The sequence below is a fragment of the Manis javanica genome, chromosome 11 (assembly GCF_040802235.1).
Source record: "Manis javanica isolate MJ-LG chromosome 11, MJ_LKY, whole genome shotgun sequence".
Classification (NCBI taxonomy): Eukaryota; Metazoa; Chordata; class Mammalia; order Pholidota; family Manidae; genus Manis; species Manis javanica.
In genome coordinates this window covers 20,984,387-21,005,252 of record NC_133166.1, presented here as the reverse complement: position 1 = coordinate 21,005,252, position 20,866 = coordinate 20,984,387, and the positions used below count along the sequence as shown (strand labels likewise).

General features: G+C 45.9%; 1 protein-coding gene and 2 pseudogenes across 4 annotated transcripts; all 3 read right to left on the bottom strand.

Moving 5' to 3' along the window:
• Positions 1 to 580: 580 nt before the first annotated feature.
• On the bottom strand, positions 581 to 1,741 carry LOC140844341 (protein FAM91A1 pseudogene; annotated as a pseudogene).
• On the bottom strand, positions 1,460 to 20,401 carry UCP3 (uncoupling protein 3). 4 transcript variants are annotated; one of them, XM_073216027.1, is made up of 7 exons: positions 20,159 to 20,394; positions 10,246 to 10,467; positions 9,557 to 9,758; positions 9,088 to 9,288; positions 7,876 to 7,977; positions 7,228 to 7,408; positions 1,460 to 1,792 (listed from the first exon to the last, which is right to left on the bottom strand). In XM_073216027.1, the coding sequence occupies exons 2-7, from the start codon at positions 10,369 to 10,371 to the stop codon at positions 1,789 to 1,791; spliced, it is 816 nt and encodes a 271-aa protein (XP_073072128.1). In that variant the 5' UTR covers positions 10,372 to 10,467; positions 20,159 to 20,394; the 3' UTR covers positions 1,460 to 1,788. The 4 variants fall into 4 exon arrangements, with proteins under 4 accessions (XP_073072128.1, XP_073072126.1, XP_017508751.1 ...); XM_073216025.1 differs by lacking the exon at positions 1,460 to 1,792 and adding an exon at positions 2,828 to 3,006 and having other exon boundaries at positions 20,159 to 20,401; XM_017653262.3 differs by lacking the exon at positions 1,460 to 1,792 and adding an exon at positions 3,869 to 5,043 and having other exon boundaries at positions 20,159 to 20,386.
• Positions 2,246 to 2,947, bottom strand: LOC118973879 (protein FAM91A1 pseudogene; annotated as a pseudogene).
• Positions 20,402 to 20,866: the final 465 nt, after the last annotated feature.

Genomic DNA, 20,866 nt, shown 5'->3' with positions numbered 1-20,866 from the left:
TTTTATTGTTGTTGACAACCATTTGATCAATAAATATTTGAGATGCCCTCTCAAAAAAAAAAAAAAGCATCACTTTTTGTTTGTTTACATGAAATGTCAGAATAGGCAAATCTATGGAGACAGAAAGAGGGCTGGGAAGGATGGGGGGATGGGAACATGCCAAGGGTAAGTGGGGGTGTTTGTTTTGGGGTGATGAAATGTTCTAAAATTGATTGTGATGATGGTTGTACAATTATGTGAATATATTAAAAATGGCTGACTTTAAATGGATGAATTATATGGTATGTGAATTATATTTCAATACAAAAAAAGGAAGAAACAAAAACAAGCAAAATGCAAATCAGAGCATGTTAATCCTTTCAAGGACTGCTTGTTTTGCACTTTGAATAAATTCTGAATGGGTTAAAAATGTTTTACAGAACTTTTCCTGCGATGTCAGTAAATCTTTATAATCTGAGTTAAGACCTGATAAAACAAGGTTAAATTATCCCTAACTGTGCTGATTTGCAGACCTTCAACAAGGTTCAACTGACATGCATAGCTTATAGATACCCACAGGAATTCTTAATGCCCCATCATATCATCTGTCAACACTGGGTATTTATTGTTTATACTCTTCCTACTCAACACCAAGAAGTTCTTTACATCTCTTCCCATTATTCCAGAAAGTAAGTAATAAAATGCACAATTAAACAAGAAATATTTGAAAACCGAACACATCAAATTACCATTACAATATTCGTAATGACTGCTTATAAGTGTTAACAGTCATCATAAAGCCTTTAATTTAGATTTATAAAGTGAAATGCAGATTGACTCAAGATGGTCAAGATGACTGACAATGCTGATTGCTAAAAAGCTCTTTATTTTTAAAATAGTCCATTTTTTAAAAGCAACTGTTTATTGCTTTAGTATGTACTATAATGAGCAAGGCTCCAAACAATATTAAATGTTTCCCAAAGTACAACACAGCATATGATTAGTGTTATTTAAATATGAGTTATACTACACCAGTAGGATGCTTTTTAGTGACTGGCGCTATAAAGCTGACTTCAAGAAAGAAAAAAAGACACCAATGTGAATAACAAATGATGTTACCAAATTATTGCAAATGAAGATTAGCAGTGAGAAGTGAGGAAGGTGACTGTTTATTCCATTCTGATAAGATGCCATCTCAATATTACATTCTTTGCAGCAAGTGGAACTCCCATGTCAGCATAAGATGATAAAGCGAACTTGAAAAACTGACTTTGGTGTGAATATCCAGTGTTGAAGCACCTTCCTGGATGAGTGAACAAAGGTAAGGACAGGTAGACAGTTTTTTACTGGAATGGAGGTTTTGAAGGCTTCCTTTTCTGCAAAGGTTGTGTGTAGCAGTTTTCCTACAAACTTTTGCAGTTACTTCAGAGCCAAACCTTGGGATTTCAAAGCACGGCTCAAGAAGAAACCGGTCGGCCTCTGTTGTGACAACATCAGGTTTCTGTTTGTTGATGACTACCTTAGTTGCTTCCTTAATGACCATATCAGATGATTCTGTACTTTCATTTGCTCTGAGCCGGAAGTTAAATCAGGTTCTCCTTTCTCCTTAGAAGTGCCACCAAATTTTCTGTTTGCAGGTTGGCTAGAAGCATGCAACATGGTGACATATCCATAGAATTCCCTGCAAGCCCATTTTGTTCCTTAATATTTGCAGTACTTTATGAATACCCATATTGACATGAGCACAGTCCTTGTAGTTGTTTTATCAAAAGGAAAGTTTCTCTCATCCCATCATTTGACACTGCGAGCTTATCTAAAGTAGAAATTATTAAGGATTATGACACCATGATATTATTAATGCTCAATAATAACCCTGAAATATAGCAGACCATTTTGAATTCTTATATCTTTGAGTAAAACAAATGAGATGTGACTTCCAGGCAGCACCTTCTGGGTGACTGGTTTAGTACACTGAGGGGTTCTAGTGCTGATTCAGTAGTGACAGGAGCCATTTTTGTTTAAACTGTTCCAAGTTGTAGGATGTAAATCAAAAAGGCTTTCAGAGTGTAAGAGATTCAGAAGAAAACCATAATTGGGTTCTGGCTATGTAGCTATGCAACTGTATTGTCACTCTGATGTGGAGATGATACTGTGTTTCTGTAAGTAACTGATCAAAAATATCTCTGTGGTCTGCACTTCTTAAGTGTTTTGAATCTTTTCTAGTCTCTAAGGAAGCTGTCTAGAGACTATGTGACTTTTTCCATCATTAAAGATTTTTTATCATTAAAAAGGCAATAGCTGGGTCAAATAGCAGAGTAATATGTTTTGTATATCCTGTAGACAGACACAAACTGCTTGTCCTGTGTCAGCTGGATCCTGACTGTTGGTGTCAGTATCAGAGCTGACAAAGCTTCTTGTTCAGGACTCTTCCTTTCCTCATCGTCCTGTGGTAGGAATATCTTCTGTGGATCTATAGTACTTTTACATCTGTTTACAGATGGAATGTTCTGTCATAATGAAGGAAATTGATCTAAATTTATTGCTTGTCTTTTCTTACAGGCAAAGCCTGATTCGCAATATACGGACACATCATTGGTAAGCAGGGGCAAGTCTACCTCCAGGACCTTTGCCAGCCTGTCAACATGAGAATACTCATCTATTGAAAGAAATGTAGTTTGAGAGTAAGCATCTAGTTATCTTGCACTCAATTCATTCAAAACCTTCTGGAGAATAAAACTATTGTCAGATATTGATACAATTACATAAGTAAATCCTTTATCATATAAACTATGTACCACAGTGTAGTCTAGAGAGTTGAGGACCTGAATCAATAATCTTTTATATTTCTCTTATATTTATATAAGTCTTTTATATTTCTCAGGCAAAATGCATATCTTTATGTCATTTTTGTAATTTGACCAGCCTGTACCACCCACTATGCCTCTATGTCTGTTTCCATGGGCTGTTTTGGTAGAAAAGGTGACCGTGCTTCAAATGGTCACACTATATGTGACCAGTCCTCGAAATCTGAAAAACAAAAAAATTCGATGGTTTACACTGATTCGTAATATCAATGTATTGTCTATGCCAGGAAACCTCTGCCGGCCCTGATAAGACTGGACAATGAAACATAGCTCTTCTCATTGTTCATAATGTCCTCTTTCAGTATAATGCAAAAATGGTGTTACCCTCAGGCCCTTTACAACAATATCCAATAAATGGTAAAGGTACAGCATAAAATAATCTAGACTATAATAGTTCCTCAAAGTATTTGCATTCATCTTTCTTGACATGTGTAAGTTATACTTCTGTAGCATAGCTCCTTGTGGATATGTAGAGGACAGCCTACTTTGCCTGTTTTCTTTGTGAATTTTGAAGATCCTGTTACATGTTGGCCAGCAGCTTGCTCTGAGTGTAGCTGTGTGGAGCTCCGTGTCTGTGGTGTGAGGGCCCTGGGACAGTGAGGGTAGCTCTGGAGGTCCGGTGCCTTATGCTTGAGAATGCCCGGGCCATCCCGTGGTGAGAGCTCTGCACAGCTCAGCATGGCAGAGAACAGAGAAGAGGGACAGTGAGTGGAGGGTGAAGTTTGAACCCAGTTCTGTCATCAGAGCCACATAGGCTGCTGAGCAGCAGAAAGAGACTGGCATTCTGGGTCCTCATTATCAACCTGAAAGACATCCAGTCAAGTTCAGAAGGAGGTCAGGTGGTTCAGTCCTGCCTTTTACAGGTAGAGAAGCTAAAGCCCTAAAAGGCAGAGCAACCAGCATGCGGAGGGCAGAAGGCAATGGGGGCGTGTGGGGCCAGATGTGGCCCAGCCCTGACAAACAGGAAGCCTGAGGTGAGAAGGGGCAATTTTGTTCAAGAAAGAGGAGGCTGAAAAGTGGCTGTGCTCATTCCCACACTCAAGGTTTGGATTTCTTTATTGAGTCATAATAAATTTCCAAAACACTCTGAGTCTTGCTACTTGGGGCTGTCAGCTGGCATCTACCCCTTCTCCCCCAAACCCCACACCCTTGCAGGTGCCTCTCAAGACTGCCCTGGAACGGGGCTGCATGGGAGCGGGGCTTCTGCAGCTGCATATCACCCTCTGTCACCTCGGCCCTGGTCCCTGCTTCCTTCGGTCTCACCTCCAGAAAACCGTCTTTCAACACCTTCTTCCCTGGCAGCTCCCCATTCTCCTGACAAAACCTTCCCCAAGGCATTGTCCTTACTTTTACTGTACCGAGGTTTTGCTTTTTTAGGCACTTTCTGTGCAGCTTCTCACTGATCCTCATAACACCCGTGGGGTGGTAGAAGGGAAGGGATTATTACTCCCAGGAAAGGAGACGGCGCTGCCCTCTTGATTCTGCAGAGTGGTCAGGGAACATCTCACATTGGCCTAGCAGCGCTCCTTTGGCCTAGGTTCTAGGTTTTCTCTTTTCTTTCTCACGTGTCCTAGAATCCAGTGGATTCTACTGGCAGACACATTACGCACATGGCTGATGACCTGCAGTTACTTGAAGGCTGTGCTCACAGCCTGTGTAGCTCTGGCAGTGTCCTTCCAGCCTCCGTAGCTGATTTCCAAGTGTGTCATGTCTGCCACGTGGTCCTGGGCTGGCAGTCTTTCCTGTTTATAATTCATCATTTAATCATATTTTTAGGGGACATACATGTGCAGACTTCCATTTTACCCAAATGAATCTGTTTTGGTTTATTTCCTCATGCCTAAATGTTAGGCATCAAACCTAAATTACCTAAATTAATATAATTTATTTTTCATCTTGTCAGTGCAAAACAAAGGTGTTCTTAAGATAAAGCACTGAAGACCAGAATCCTTCCTCCTCTTCTATTTCTGAGTCAGTAGAAAGGAAACAGTTCTGTAAACATGTGTGGGTCTGTGTCCATGTGTGCATGGACCCACTGCTTTAACTGGTTTTGTTCCAGTTAAGCACTGAGTGGCCTTGTCTCATTCAAAACGGAGATTCCCGAAGCGCCTGGACTTTCATCAAGGCCCGTTTCAACTGCTCGTAGGTCACAAACATCACCACGTTCCAGGTTCCCAAACGCAAGAAGGAGGGTGTAAATCTGGTCAGAGAAACAATAAAACATCAGGTGGAGCATTGGTGCCCAGCCTTCTGTTAGTCACAAGCATTTTCTGAGATCTGTTCAGTCTTTTTCTTCTCTGCTGATGGAGTTTAGGCAGAAGATGGAGTCAGAAAAGGAAAGAAAACTTACATTTTGAGCCAGGTTACTGTGTCAGGCAATTATTCCCTCAGTTCTGTTAGGTGGCTAGGATGGTTGCCAGGCTTCTTCTTTAGAAACTGAGGCCCAGGACAGTTAAGCAGCTCATCTACAACCACCTGGGTGCACCCTGCTGCTGGGTGTTTCTGAGCTCATTTACATGCTGAGTGGCCATCCCTGAGGAGGCCCCTGCCCCGTCACCACAGGGCCAAGACAGTGTGACACCAAATTTACCTAATCTCCAGGGAGCCTGCCTGTCCTGTGACAGCACAGCTGGGAGGCGGTCCCCACCTCAGCTGCACTTCTCAGACTGAGGGAGCCCTGGGTCCCTGGCCTGGCCCCTGCCCTACTCTGCAGCCTCTCTCTCTGCTAGTCTCCTCCTGGTCCTCCCTGCTCCTGCCAGACTTCTACTTCCAGGCCTTTGTCCATGGTGCGCCTCTGCTTGGAATGTGCCCTACTCTCCTTCCTTGTCTGGCTTGTTTCTCTTGGCTCTGCAGGACTCAGCCTGGGCACCAGAACCTCATGCCTCAGCCCCTCACATAGTATAGCCCTGGATCAACAAATATGAACTCGAGTCAGACCTGAGTTCACATCCTAGCTCTATTAGTTCCCAGCTGCATGACCTCGGACAAGTTCCTTAACCTGTCTGAGCCTCAATGTCCTCATCTATAAAATGAGGAAAGTAACGATGTTTATGTCATAGAGTTGCCATGAAGGATTAAAAGAGTTAATAAACAGCACACAACACAGGGCCCAGTACCAGTGAATGCTCAATAAATGCCACTATGTGCCTGCTGCTCTTTGAGGGAAGCATAGCCAAGGCTCAGCACATACCAGATGCTCAATACACGTTTGGCAAATGAAAGAATAAATGGAGACAAGTGACTACATTTGATAGGGACACTTGGAAAAGAACCATCTTTTGACTGAAAGCAGTTTTTTTAATGTCATTCCCAGAGTTGGTAACCTGACTGCTTTTTGGGTCCAGTCTCCCACTGGGCCCCGGAAAGCTATTTTCTGGAGGCACTGGCAGTGGGAGGTGAGAGGGCCAAGCAAAAGAGCTTGGTGGTAAGAGGGATGATGACGTTTTGCATGGCATCTGGGGTCTGGGTTTGAGCTGTGGCTGTGCATTGTAAATTTGTGATCTTGGGCAAGTTACTTGCCCTTTTTGAGTCTTGATCTCTTCTTCAGTCAGTGTGGAGAACACTGCTCAGTTCAGGGGGCTGTTGAGATACTGTATGTGAAATGCTTAGCACAAGGCCTAACCCAGCAATGCAGTGATCATGACTGTTAATAACTGACATTATCAAGTGCTGGCTTTGTGCTGGGACTCTGGGAGGTGAAAGATGTATAAGCCACCAGTCCTGGCTTCAAGGAGCTTACACTCTAGCATGGGGGCTAATTTAAACTTACAGATGCTGTAACACAAAGTAGAAGGTGGTAAATACTAAAAGAAATGGTAGCAAGGAAGTATTGCTGAAGTTCACAGAGAGGAGGAAATATTTATACCTGAGGGTGTTGGGGAGGAGGTGGCGTCTGAACTAGTCTTGAAGGACGGCTAAGGTCTGGAGAACATAGCATGGGAAAGGCATTACATGCAGAGGGAACGGTAAAAGTACCTGAAGCCAGAAAACGTGACCATCTTGGGCCCTGCAGCTGCTGTCAGTGGGGAGCCCCCATCGCGGCAGGGGGTCGGCAAAGGGTATCAGGTTACCAAACTCCTTTCCCTCCTTCTCCCCTGCCACTAAGTTTGGGGATAGACAGCGCTACAACCTATGCCTAGACTCCTTTTTCTTAGGTAAGCCTTTCCTGACTCTCTAAATTAGATTTCATCCATCTTTTTTTTTTTTAACTTACATAGTTCATTATACTTGACCTTGGCGGCATTTACATCTGTGCTGTTCACCACTGTGTCCCCAGATGCACCCATGGTATACGCACAGGATACATGGAAGGAAGGGGGTGGGAGGAGGGAAACAAGCTCAGGTTCTCTGGGCGGGGTGCTGGAGGCAGGAGGGGGAGGCTCACCCTTTGTAGAAGGCTGTGGGGCCCTCCCAGGCCACCATCTTCAGCATACAGTCCAGGGGGCTGCGGTACTGGCCTGGGGGCGAGTTCATGTACCGGGTCTTCACCACATCCACTGGGGAGGCCACCACCGTGGCACAGAAGCCGGCTCCAAAGGCGGAGACGAAGTGGCAGGGTAAGTTGTCTGTCGCAAGGAAGGGAAGAGCAAACGCCGGGCTGTGAGATGGGACCATGCTTGCTTTCTGTTCCGTATGTGTTTGTCGTTTGTCCCCAGCTAAACTGCGAACTCCTTGAGCAGAAGGAGAGTATTTTCCATATTTCTCATGGTGCCCAGGGTGGAGTTCTGGGTAAGTACTTGAAAAATAGAACTGGGTTGTCCCAGAGTTGGATGATTTCCTCATTTGAGGAAACTGATGTCAGAGAAGGTGACCTCCACTTAAAGATACATGGTGAGAAGTGGTGCTGGGCTGGGGCCCTGGCCTCTGGCCTCCCACCCGGGGCTCCTTCCCACTCATCACACTGATGTGCTGGGCCCTTTTTACTGAGTTCGGCTGTCCTGCTCCTTCTAACACCCACTGCCTTTGCATGAGGGCCCTGCGGAGTTCCTGTTCCCTCTCTGCTGTTGGTGTGCTGCCTGCGCCACAGTCTCACCGGTGAGCAGGTGATAGTCTAGCAGCTTCTCCTTGATGATGTCATAGGTCACCATCTCAGCACAGTTGACAATGGCATTCCTTGTGATGTTGGGCCACGTTCCTGTTAGGAAGGAGGGGGGCTGATGACTGGGGAAAGGAGAAGTGGACCCCCAGGCTTCGAGGCCATAGGCCCCATTTTGGGGGACATTGTGCCCATTCTAGTGATCTCAGAGGAGCCCACTTCAGCTGAGCAGATCCCACCCTTTCCTTTCTGGTGTTAACTCTCAGCTTACCCATGCCCACCTTAGGACAGAAAACAGAAGCCTTTTTATGTTTGAGCCATGTTTTGAAAGATAATCTGCAACATCTATCAAAATTAAAGTATGCCCCCTGAGACTTGACTAGAGCTGGAAAAGGATGTCTATCTCTGTTAGAGGGAGGTGGGGCACCTGGAGCAGTGACAGAATGTCCCTGACCGGGCCCAGGGAGAAGGTCAGGCCCAGCCCCAGTTTCACAGATGAGGGCTGGGCTCCGGGAGGCACATGGCACAGGAGGCTGTGGTCCAAGTCTCCTGTCCTCAACCTTCACAGGTTGCTGTTTCTCCTGCAAGTGCTCATGATTCTTGGTCCACATGTGGGTGTCAAGGTGGCTGCCATTCAGACACATTGGGAACCCTGCAGCCCTGCTCCCGAGGAATCCCCTTCCTCACGGCATCCCCTCATGGCTGCCTCCTCTGGTGCCTCTGCTCCGTCTCTTGGCCCTGCAGTCATCCCTCTTAGGCCTGTGCTGGAAACACTCTTCCCTCCATCCCACACGCCCTGAGCTTGCTGAACCTTGAGGCCTAGCTTACCTGTCACCTCCCTCCTGAGCCCACATGGCCTCTCCTCTGTCTCTGGCCCTGAACTCTGTGTGGACCTAGCACAGCCTGCCCTCTGGCATGGCTGTTCCTTGACACGTTTCATCTCTTGTGTGTCTGTGGCAGTTGTGAGCAGGTGGAGGCTGTCTTCTATTCATTTCTGTCTTCCTCACACCAGCCTGCACATGGCAAAGGGCTGGCAAGCTGAACTGAACTGGGGGTACTATGGCTGGTTAGTGTGATATTTTTGGTTGGGGTATCCTTTCAGAGTCACTAGAACACACCATGGCGGGAGTCTCCTCACTCAGTTCCCTGCCCCAGACCTAGGGTAGGGGAAGCTCTGCCGCAGGCCCCAAGTCCAGAGTCCACACCTACCTTTCCACAGGCCCTTGATGCCTTCCTCTCTGGCGATGGTCCTGTAGGCATCCATTGTCCCGCTGTACTTCCTGTCGCTCCCAGGCCCAAGGCACATGCTGGCCTGAAACCGGATCTTCACCACATCTGTGGGCTGGGCGCAGGTCACTGCCATGGCCCCTGTGGTGCAGCCCGCCAAAATCCGGGTGGTGATGCTGGAGCCTGGGGAGAAGGAGAGAGTGGCCAGTGTCTCACCACTCAGCACCTCTCTGGGCCTGGTGCTGCTTTCCTGGGGCTGCCCCTGCCTCTTTTCCTGGCCCAGGGTTCTGGAGCTTCCTTGATGGGGTCTCAGAGTCTCCTCATGAGCATCCGTTACCAGCTTCCCACGCCCCAGCTCTGCCTGTGTCTGCCCTGCTCTGCTCTCTGACCCACACGCCTAGATCCTGTTTTTACCCGCCCCCTTGGTGTCCCTGGGACTCTAGGCACTCACAATCCGATCCTTTGGGGGTGTAGAACTGCTTAACGGAGTCATAGAGGCCAATACGGATGGAGGCGAAGCTCATCTGGCGCTGCAGGCCGGCGATCAGCCCGTTGTAGGGGCTACGGGCACCCTCGGTGCGCACCATGGTCAGAATGGTGCCCAGCACGCCGCGGTACTGGGCGCTCTGTGCTGCGTGGTTCTCCCCCTGGATCTGAGGGAGGTGTGAGGAGCAGATGGAGGCGGGTGGGGCCATATGCAGAGGGACCTGCCTGTGGCTGGACCTCAAGAACATGGCGATCACAGCCATCAGGTCCCAGTAAAAAGCACCGAGGTTTGTGCGCAGTTTACAGCTCACCACTGTTCAAACCTCAGAGCAAATGATGGGCAGATTGTTTTCCCACAGCAAGTGGTCAGTGGCTTGCCCAAGGTCACACAGATACTTAGTTCTGCTTCCTGGTTTACAAAAGTAGGGCCAGGACATGAATTTTAGGGCCCTGTCATTGTCATGCCAAGGAATTAAGGTTTTTTTGTCTTAGGTGATAGTGATGGGGAGGCAGCAGGGAAGGGTCCCAAGCAGGGGAGCAAGTGGCCTGCTCAGGGTTCTGTGTGAGAGCACCCTGGCAGACTGTAGGGGTTGTAGTGGGGAAGCCAGCCTCTCCTTTGATGTGAACAATGACCTTTGGCCAAAGGGCACCTACCTGCAGGCGGACCTTGGCTGTGTCCAGTGGAAAGGTGAGGAGGTCAGCAAAACAGGCAGCCGTGCCTGCTCCCAAGAACTTCACAGCTGTTGTGGGAGGCACCTCTGAAGGCTTTAGTCCAACCATGGTCCCAGAAGGCTCTGCCTAGTCCCTCCAGGGTCCAGAGGAGGTCCGGGGAGGGGAGGCCACTCTGTAGTCCTGGGCTTTAGTGCAGGGAGGAGGCTGCAGAAGGCAGGCCAGAGGACGCAGATGGAACCTGGGTCCCCTGAGCACTGGGAAGCCTTTGGCAAGTAAAAAGTCTGGGCGTTGCCATGCTTAGCTGTTTGGATTTGGTTTATAAAGACAGGTCACTTTCCTATCCTTTCTCTCCTGTGATCCTTCACTGCCCCCTCTGCCCTCTTCCCCACTGGAGGTGGATCTTCAGTGAGTTAGGCTTTGAAAGGTGGGCGGGATTTCAACAGCTGGAGAGGTGGAAAGGGTGTTCCAGTTGCAGAGAAAGGCATGAGCTTGCAAGAGTCCAGGGCATGGCTTAGGGTGGGGTGGGGGGCATGCCTACCTGGCCGTGAGGACCCCACAGAGGAGCTTTACATACAATCTCATTGAATCCACAACTTCCTGAGAGGTAGTTGCTCCTTTCCTCTACTTTTGGATGAGCAAACCAAGGCCCTGTGTCATTAGCTTGCTAAGTGTTACCAGCCATTAGTTTCAGGGATTGGTTCACTCTGCTCTACAGTCCTGGAATGAAGGCAGGGCTGCATTTAAAGCCATTTTAAAGATGAGAAAATAGAGGCTTGAGAGGGGAAGTGACTGACTTAAAGTCACAGAACTCCAACCAACTTTAACATGTCAATAAAGTTCCCTTCACCATTGCCCCTGGGGCACCTGGGGATGTAGTGGTAGGGATTTCGACAGTCCTGCCTTTTCTTTTGGTATCATTAATATACAATTATATGAGGAACATTATGGTTACTAGACTCCCCACATTATCAAGTCCCCACCACATACCCCATTACAGTCACTGTCCATCAGCATAGTAAGATGCTATAGAATCACTACTCTGTGTTGCACTGCCTTCTCCATTCACCCCCCACCTACACCATGTGTGCTAATCGTAATGCTCCCTTTTCCCCCTTATCACTTCCTTCCCACCCATCCTCCCCAGTCCCTCTCCCTTTGGTAACTGTTAGTCCATTCTTGGGTTCTGTGAGTCTGCTGCTGTTTTGTTCCTTCAGTTTTTTCTTTGTTCTTATACTCCACAGATGAGTGAAATCATTTGATACTTGTCTTTCTCTGCCTGCCTTATTTTACTGAGCATAATACCCTCTAGTTCCATCCATGTTGTTGCAAATGGTAGGATTTGTTTTCTTCTTATGGCTGAATAATATTCCATTGTGTATATGTACCACCTCTTCTTTATCCATTCATCTACTGATGGACACTTAGGTTGCTTCCACATCTTGGCTATTGTAAATAGTCCTGTGATAAACATAGGGGTGCATATGTCTTTTTGACACTGGGGAACTGCATTCTTAGGGTAAATTCCTAGAAGTGGAATTCCTGGGTCAAATGGTATTTCTATTTTTAGTTTTTTGAGGAACCTCCATACTACTTTCCATAATGGTTGAGCTAGTTTACATTCCCACCAGCAGTGTAGGAGGGTTCCCCTTTCTCCATATCCTCGCCAACATTTGTTGTTGTTTGGCTGTTGTATAGTGGCGATCCTTACTGATGCGAGGTAATATCTCATTGTGGTTTTAATTTGCATTTCTCTGTTGATTAGTGATGTGGAGAATCTTTTCATGTGCCTGTTGGCCATCTGGATTTCTTCTTTGGAGAAGTGTCTGTTGAGATCCTCTGCCCATTTTTTAATTGGATTATTTGCTTTTTGTTTGTTGAGGGGCATGGGTTTTTTATATATTTTGGATGTCAACCATTTATTGGGTATGTCATTTATGAATATATACTCTGATACTGTAGGATGCCTTTTTGTTCTATTGATGGTGTCCTTTGCTGTACAGAAACTTTTCAGCTTGACATAGTTCCACTTGTCCATTTTTTACTTTGTTTCCCTTGCCTGGGGAGATATGTCCATGAAGAAGTCACTCATGTTTATGTCCAAGAGATTTTTGCCTATGTTTTTTTCTAACAGTTTTATGGTTCCATGACTTACATTCAGGTCTTTGATCTGTTTCAAATTTACTTTTGTGTATGGGGTTAGACAGTGATCCAGTTTCATTCTCTTACATATAGCTGTCCAGTTTTGCCAGCACCATCTGTTGAAGAGACTGTCATTTCCCCATTGTATGTCCATGGCTCCTTTTTCGTATATTAATTGACCATATATGGTTGGGTTAATATCTGGACTGTCTATATTCTGTTGCACTGGTCTATGGGTCTGTTCTTGTGCCAGTACCAAATTGTCTTGATTACTGTGGCTTTGTAGTAGAGCTTGAAGTTGGGAAGCAAGATCCCCCCAGCTTTATTCTTCCTTCTCAGGATTGCTTTGGCTATTTGGGGTCTTTTGTGGTTCCATATGAATTTTAGAACTATTTTTTCTAGTTCATTGTAGAATGTTGTTGGTATTTTGATAGGGTTTGCATTGAATCTGTAGATTGCTTTAGGTAGGATGGCCTTTTTGACAATATTAATTCTTCCTACCCAAGAGTATGGGATGAATTTCCATTTGTTAGTGTCCTCTTTAATTTCTCTTAAGAGTGTGTTGTAGTTTTCAGGGTATAGGTCTTTCACTTCCTTGGTTAGGTTTATTACTAGGTATTTTATTCTTTTTGATGCAATTATGAGTGGAATTTTTTCCTGATTTCTCTTTCTGCTAGTTCATCGTTAGTGTATAGGAAAGCAACAGATTTCTGTGTATTAATTTTGTATCCTGCAACTTTGCTGAATTCAGATATTAGATCTAGTAGTTTTGGAGTGGAGTCTTTAGGGTTTTTTATGTACAATATCATGTCATCTGCAAATAGTGACAGTTTGACTTCTTCTTTACCAGTCTCGATGCCTTGTATTTCTTTGTTTTGTCTGATTGCCGTAGCTAGGACCTCCAGTACTATGTTGAATAACAGTGGGGAGAGTGGGCATCCCTGTCTTGTTCCCAATCTTAGGTGAAAAGCTTTCAGCTTCTTGCTGTTAAGTATGATGTTGGCTGTGGGTTTCTCATATATGGCCTTTATTATGTTGAGGTACTTGCCCTTTATATCCATTTTGTTGAGTTTTTATCATGAATGGATGTTGAATTTTGTTGAAATCTTTTTTGGTATCTATGGAAATGATTATGTAGTTTTTGTCCTTGTTGTTGATGTGGTGGATGATGTTGATGGATTTTTGAATGTTGTACCATCCTTGCATCCCTGAGATCCCACTTGGTCATGGTGTATGATTCTCTTGATGTATTTTTGAATTCGGTTTGCTAATATTTTGTTGAGTATTTTTGCATCCATGTTCATCAGGGATATTAGTCTGTAATTTTCTTTTTTTGTGGCATCTTTGCCTGGTTTTTTGTATTAGAGTGATGCAGGCTTCATAGAATGAGTTTGGAAGTATTCCCTCCTCTTCTATTTTTTGGAAAACTTTAAGGAGAATAGGTATTATGTCTTGTCTATATGTCTGATAAAATTCAGCATTGAATACATCTGGCCTGGGGGTTTTGTTCTTGGGTAGGTTTTTGATTACGAATTCAATTTCGTTGCTGGTAATTGGTCTGTTTAGATTTTCTGTTTTTTCCTTGGTCAGTCTTGGAAGGTGGTATTTTTCTAGGAGGTTGTCCATTTCTTCTAGGTTATCCAGCTTGTTTGCATATAGATTTTCATAATATTATCTAATAATTCTTTGTGTTTCTGTGGTTACTGTCATGATTTTTCCCTTTTCATTTCTGATTCTGTTTATGTGTGTAGATTCTCTTTTTCTCTTAATAACTCTGGCTGGGGGTTTATCTATTTTGTTTATTTTATCAAAGAACCAGTTCTTGTTTTCATTGATTTTTTCTATTGTTTTATTCTTCTCAATTTTGTTTATTTCTTCTCTGATCTTTATTATGTCCCTTCTTATGCTGACTTTGGGCTTCATTTGTTCTTCATTTTCCAGGTTCAATAATTGTGACTTTAAACTATTCATTTGGGATTGTTCTTCCTTCTTTAAATAGGCCTGAATTTCTGTATACTTTACTCTTTGAACTACCTTTGCTGCATCCCACAGAAGTTGGGGCTTTGTGTTGTTGTTGCCATTTCTCTCCATATATTGCTTGTTCTCTGTTTTAATTTGGTCATTGATCCATTGATTATTTAGGAGCATGTTGTTAAGCCTCCATGTGTGTGGGAGCCTTTTTATTTTCTTTGTACAATTTATTTCTAGTTTTATACTTTTGTGAACTGAGAAACTAGTTGGTAGAATTTCAATCTTTTTGAATTTATTGAGGCTCTTTTTCTAGCCTAGTATGTAGTCTATTCTGGAAAATGTTCCATGTGCACTTGAGAAGAATGTGTATCCTGCTGCTTTTGGGTGTTGAGTTCTGTAGATGTCTGTTAGGCCCATCTGTTCTAGTGTGTTGTTCAGTGCCTCTGTGTTTTTACTTATTTTCTGTCTGGTGGATCTGTCCTTTGGAGTGAGTGGTGTGTTGAAGTCTCCTAAAATGAATGCATTGCAGTCTATTTCCTCCTTTAATTCTGTTAGTATTTGTTTCACATATGTAGGTGCTCCTGTGTTGGGTGTATAGATATTTATAATGGTTATGTCCTCTTGTTGGACTGACCCCCTTTATCATTATGTAATGTCCTTCTTTGTCTCTTTTTAGTTTCTTTGTTTTGAAGTCTATTTTGTCTGATACAAGTACTGCAACACCTACTTTTTACTCCCTATTGTTTTCATGAAATATCTTTTTCCATCCCTTCACTTTTAGTCTGTGCATGTCTTTGGGTTTGAGGTGAGTCTCTTGTAAGCAGCATATAGATGGGTCTTGCTTTTTTATCCATTCTATTACTCTGTGTCTTTTGATTGGTGCATTCAGTCCATTTACATTTAGGGTGATTATCGATAGATATGTACTTATTGCCATTGCAGGCTTTGGATTTGTGGTTACCAAAGGTTCAAGGGTAGCTTCTTTACTATCTAACCATCTAACTTTAAGTCACTTATTACACTATTATAAACATAGTCTGATGATTCTTTATTTCTCTCCCTTCTTATTCTTCCTCCTCCACTCTTTATATGTTAGGTGTTTTATTCTGTACTCTTTTGGGTTTCCCTTGACTGCTTTTGTGGATATCTGATTTTATTTTTTGACTTTAGTTAGTATTTGGTTGGTCTGATTTCTTTACTGTGATTTTATTTTCTCTGGTGACATCTGTTTAACCTGAGGAGTACTTCCATCTAGAGCTGTTCCTTTAAAATACCCTGTAGAGGTTTGTGGGAGGCAAATTCCCTCAATTTTTGCTTATGTGGAAATTGTTTAATCCTTCCTTCAAATTTAAATGATAATCTTGCTGGATACAGTATTCTTGGTTCAAGGCCCTTGTGTTTCATTGCATTAAATATATCATGCCATTCTCTTCTGGCCTGTAAGGTTTCTGTTGAGAAGTCTGATGATAGCCTCATGGGTTTTCCTTTGTAGGTGATCTTTTTTCTCTCTCTCTGGCTGCCTTTAATACCCCGTCCTTGTCTTTGATCTTTGCCATTTTAATTATTATATGTCTTGGTGTTGTCCTCCTTGGGTCCCTTATTTTGGGAGATCTGTGGGCTTCCATGGTCTGAGAGACTGTTTCCCCAGCTTGGGAAAGTTTTCAGCAATTATTTCTTCAAAGACACTTTCTATCCCTTTTTTTCTCTCTCTTCTTCTTCTGTTACCCGTGTAATGCAAATATTGTTCCATTTGGATTGGTCCCACAGTTCTCTTAATATTATTTCATTCCTAGAGATCCTTTTATCTCTCTCTGCCTCAGCTTCTCTGTATTCTTGTTCTCTTATTTCTATTCCATTAACAGTCTCTTGCCCCTCATCCAGTCTGCTCTTAAGTCCTTCTATTGATTGTTTCATTTCTGTTATCTTACTCTAGACTTCATCCCTTAGCTCTTGCATATATCTCTGCAGGTCCATCAGCATTGTTTTCACTTTTATTTTGATTTTTTTTCAGGAAGATTGGTTATTTATATCTCACCAGGCCCTCTTTCTCGTGTTGTTTGAGTGATTTTGGACTGGACCAGGTTCTTCTGCCTTTTCATGGCCATAGAAGTGATTGCTGGGAGGTGGTGCATGTGTCAGCTGGGAGAACAAAGTCTCTTCCTGCTTGCTGGTTGTGTTGCCCTTCTCTGCTGCCTGTGCCAGTTACCTGGGCACAGAGAGCAGTCTCTGGGTTAATCCCTTGAGCTGCCATGAGTGGGACGGCCCTCGGGATAGCCTAGGACACTGACAGGGGTCACAGAGGAGTAGTGTGTGTTCTCCTGCAAGGATGGCACCCCTTTATGCCTTCCAGACCTTGCGCTAGCTTCCTCTGCCTGTGGTGGGCAGCTGTGTATAGGCAGCAGCCCCTGGGTCTGGCCTGGTTAGCTGCATGCTAAAAGAAGACTCTGTGTGGTTACTGTGGGTGGGGCTGCTCCCTGGCTGGTCCACAACAGTGGCGGGTCAGCCGGTTTGCTTGTAGTGCCAGTGGGTGGGGAATGAACGGCAGGCTGCTTATTGCCATGAAGGGCTTCAGAGCTGCGTTGCCACCCAGGGGGTTGGGGTGCCTGAACTTCCTTAAGATTCCCAGCCTGGTGGGCTGAGTGTGCCAAAACGATTTTGTCCACCTGTTAAACCCTTGTACCTTTAATACTTTTAAAGTGCCTGCTTTTCTTTTCTCCCAGGGGAGCCGGCTGTGGGGACCCGCCCGCAGTCTCCATCTCGGATTTTACTTTTCTGTCTCTCTCATATCCAGTTCACCATGCAATGTGTGTCTGTGCTCCCAATGCCAATTACTAGAGCTGGTGATTTAGTAATCCTGTGCTTTCACTCCCTCCCCACACTGATCCTTTTCTTCCTGCCGGTGAGCCAGGTCACCGCTTTGTATCTTACCCTTTTCATGAGTTGCTGACTTCTTGCAGATGTAGATGTAGCCTGGCTGTTGTACTATATCTTCTGGTCTCTCCTTTAGGAATAATTGTATTTGCTCTATTTTCAAAATATATATGGTTTTGGGAGGAGATTTCTGCCACCCTACTCATGCTGCCATCTTGAGCGCTCCACCTCTTTTCTTTTATTGAGGGCATTCAATGCAAGGTATTAAATTCAATGCAAACCCATTTGTGGGGAATTAAGTGCTAAGACACAGAACAACATTTGGGTGAGGAATGCTGGGTGAACATCACTGCCCAGCTTTGCAGATGAAGAAAATGGGCCCAGAGAGGCTGAGACCTGTGCACATTGTAGTCAGGCCTGGGCTCTCTCTGCAGTGCTCTCCTTAGCCCATCTTCCTGCCTTTCAGCATTGCTTCCTGAGAAGGTTCAAGAAGGAACTGGCTTCTTGGGAGGGTGGAGTGGAGGCCCTGAGCCTGGCTGAGGGACAGCACTGCAGCATGCTAGGGGACCACCATTCTGCCCCTGCCTCCTTTACACTCCCCTTGGCTCTACAGGCAGAGCTAGGTGGCTCAGTCTTCAGCAGGGGGCTCTGGCTCCTCTGCCAGGGGTGGAATGCATGGGGACTGAGGGGGTCAGCTGTCTGGTGTTCCCCAAGCCCTGGCACCTCCCCTGTCCTTCCGCGCTCTGTCGTGAGCTGGGCTGCTTGGAACCTCCGCATCAGGAGGCAGAGGGCCTGACACAGAGCGGGAGAGGCCTTTGCGGGTTGTGTTCTCTAGTGTCTCTTATTGGCTGTAGGAGTGTCCCTTTTTCAAAATCTTTGGTGGTCTCCTGGACTCTAACAGAACCCTGCGAGTTAGGTATTTTTACTCTACTTTCAGAGTTAGAAACTGAGGCCCAGACAGGTGAAATGACCTGTCAGAAGTCACACAGTGTGCAGAGGTGGGATTCCCACTGGGATGTGTAACTCCAGTGCATTCTCTGCTCTAGGCCAAGGGTTTGCGATGTGCAAGGCTCTGCCGGGAGCACTTTGTGGGCTTATGCCTTAGGTGCTGGGTCTGTCTCCTCAGGGGAGCCTATTTTCCCCTGGCCAGGGGCCTGAACTGTCAGGCAGGGCTTCCCTTTGGAATTTCCTTTGTCTGCAGCTGCCTCTGGTCCCACATCTTGTAGAATTAGCTCATACACTGCAGTGGCTTCCCCTCTAGATGGGGAGTCCTAATGGCTGGGACAGTAGCTGCTTATCCTGCTTCTCTGTGCAGCCTGGTACAGGGATGACCCAGGACCTGAGGGGCCCAGGGAGGACTAGCTGACAGAGGAACCCCACTTGTTGAAGTAGGGAAATGGGAAATAAGATCAGAGATGCCCATGGTGTTCTTTGGTGCAGGGCCTGGAATACCATGGCTATACTTAAATCTAGTTGAGAATGGAGAGTGGTTGGCAGTTCTTAAGTAGGGGACTGACACTGCTAGACCTGTGTTCTAGGCACACTGGTCTGGGAGTCAAAGATGGGCTGGAAGGGAGAGATGGAGGCTCAGAGACCAGGGGGGAGGTTGTTGGAAAGGTGAGGCAAGAGGTGTTGGAGGCTGACCTCAGCCAAGAGCAGCAGCCAGGATGAAGTTGGAGCTTATCCGAGAGGCAGTCCTGAGCCACCATGGGAGGTGGAGTGCATGCACATAGACTCAGATCAAAGGCCACACCTTGGAGGAAGGGCTCTAGGACTTCTACTGGCCAAGTTGTGGTGGGGAGAGAGCCCACGGTGGGGGCTGCCGTGAGGCCAGTGCTCCCCACCTTCCTTACCCCCCTTTACTCCAGCCCCCTGAATTGGTGCTCAAGGAGCCCTAGCAGCCAGCAGACTTTGCCTTTAGCAAAGGTGAAGTTCAGAGCAAACCCCTCCTTCCTGTAGTTCTCTTGGGGCATTTGAGGGATGGGATGCTTCTAGTCTGCGTAGCCCGAAGTAGAGGTGCCCCGTTAAGTGTCTGCGCAGGTTGCTTCCTGCACCAGGTGTTGTGCTGAGGGCTTTACAGGCTTGACTAATTCAGTCCCTTTAGAAGGTAGTTGCTATGATTAATCTCACTTCATAAACAAGGAAGCTGAGGCTTCAAGGGCTTCAGCTGTCATAAGACTAAGGGCCAGGGTGGGGACTGGAGTCCAGGTCTGTCTGATGCCTGAGCCTGTCCCACTGCCCACCGGCTCAGACTTCACGGACAGCTCAGGATCCCAGAAGCTGCTTGTTTACAGAGTGGGTCTTGGCCCTCAGTCCCAGAGATCCCGATTCAGGTTTGGACAGGTCCTGGGAATCTGCTTAGAAACAAGTTCTCTGTGGTAGCTCTGAAAGAGGGGTCAGAGGACCCTGTTCTGAGATTCTCTGCCCAAGCCCACCATCCTTGCAAAGCCCCCCCATCAGCCCCACTGAAGAAGCTGCCTGAGCACAGAGCTCTGTGGTTTCTGTAAACATCCCATTGAGCAACCTGGGCCTGGCCTCAGGCCAGAGGTGCTCCCTCCTCCTCAAGAAAGGGGTCCTCATGGGGAGAGGGCTTCATGCTCTGGAGGAATCCTGGGGATTCTAGACTAAGGACAATGCCGCTTATCTACAGGGATTTGCAAAATCACAGCAGAGGCAGCTACCAGAGGAAAGGGGACGAGGTTGTAGGTGACAGATGTTGGATCGAGTCCCAGTCCTACCACAGTGCCCTCAGCAGCACTGCAGTTCCCTGCTCTTGGCAGGATGGGGGCTGGACTCAGTCCCTCCCAGATTTGTCCTGCTGTGGCTGGTGGCCCCTGACAGCTCCTGGCTGCTCTCTAAGCTGCCGCGTGGGGGAGAGCATGGAGGAGGAAGGTGTGTGGAGAAGAGGTCTTACCTGTGAGTCCAGCCAGGGTAGGGGAAGCACGGGGCCTCCTTAAGGCTCCTTAGGGCTCCATCCCAGGTGGCGGCAGCAAGGATCTGCCTGCTTCTTGCCATTCACTGTCGTCTTTGCTGCCTAGGCTTGGCACCTATCTTTATACACCCCAGCTGACCTGAAACCTTACCCTAGAGAAGCTAGTTGACAGCCTGATCACTTACAAGAGGGCTGGTGAGAGGCAGGGAGGGGAGAGCAGAGCTCAGAGTTCCAGGTCTGCTTCAGCTCCTTTGATCTGGGGTTCTTTAGAATAGCTCCTTCCAGCTGCTGAAAGAAGAGCTACCTTGGTGACAAGGGTATATTTTGGGGTGGGGGGGTTGAACCTGTCACCTGTGAGAATCCAGAGGTCAAGGCCTTCCATGATAGGCTGGGCTGAACTCTTCTGGGCCTCCTCTTAATAATGACAATGATAATAACTGCCATTTCTTGGTGCCTACTATGTGCTAGATTCTTGAAGTACATTATTGCTATTTTTCACAACCCTATGAGGTAGGTACTATTAGGATTCTAAGATTTTTAAATAAAAGCTTTATTGAAATATAATTTGCATGCCATATAATTCACCTATTTAATGGGTACAAGTCAGTGGAGTCAGTGGTTATTAGTGTGTTCAGTTATGCAACCACCATCATGATTTTAGAAGATTTTCATTACCCTTCCCGCAAATCC

Coding starts and splice junctions, on each gene's coding strand:
- UCP3 (XM_017653262.3), bottom strand. CDS start 10,371: ATGGTTGGACTAAAGCCTTCAGAGGTGCCTCCCACAACAGCTGTGAAG. Junction 9,289..9,556: donor CACCCCCAAAGGATCGGATT/GTGAGTGCCTAG, acceptor CCTTCTCCCCAG/GCTCCAGCATCACCACCCGG. Junction 7,978..9,087: donor CATCAAGGGCCTGTGGAAAG/GTAGGTGTGGAC, acceptor CCTTCCTAACAG/GAACGTGGCCCAACATCACA.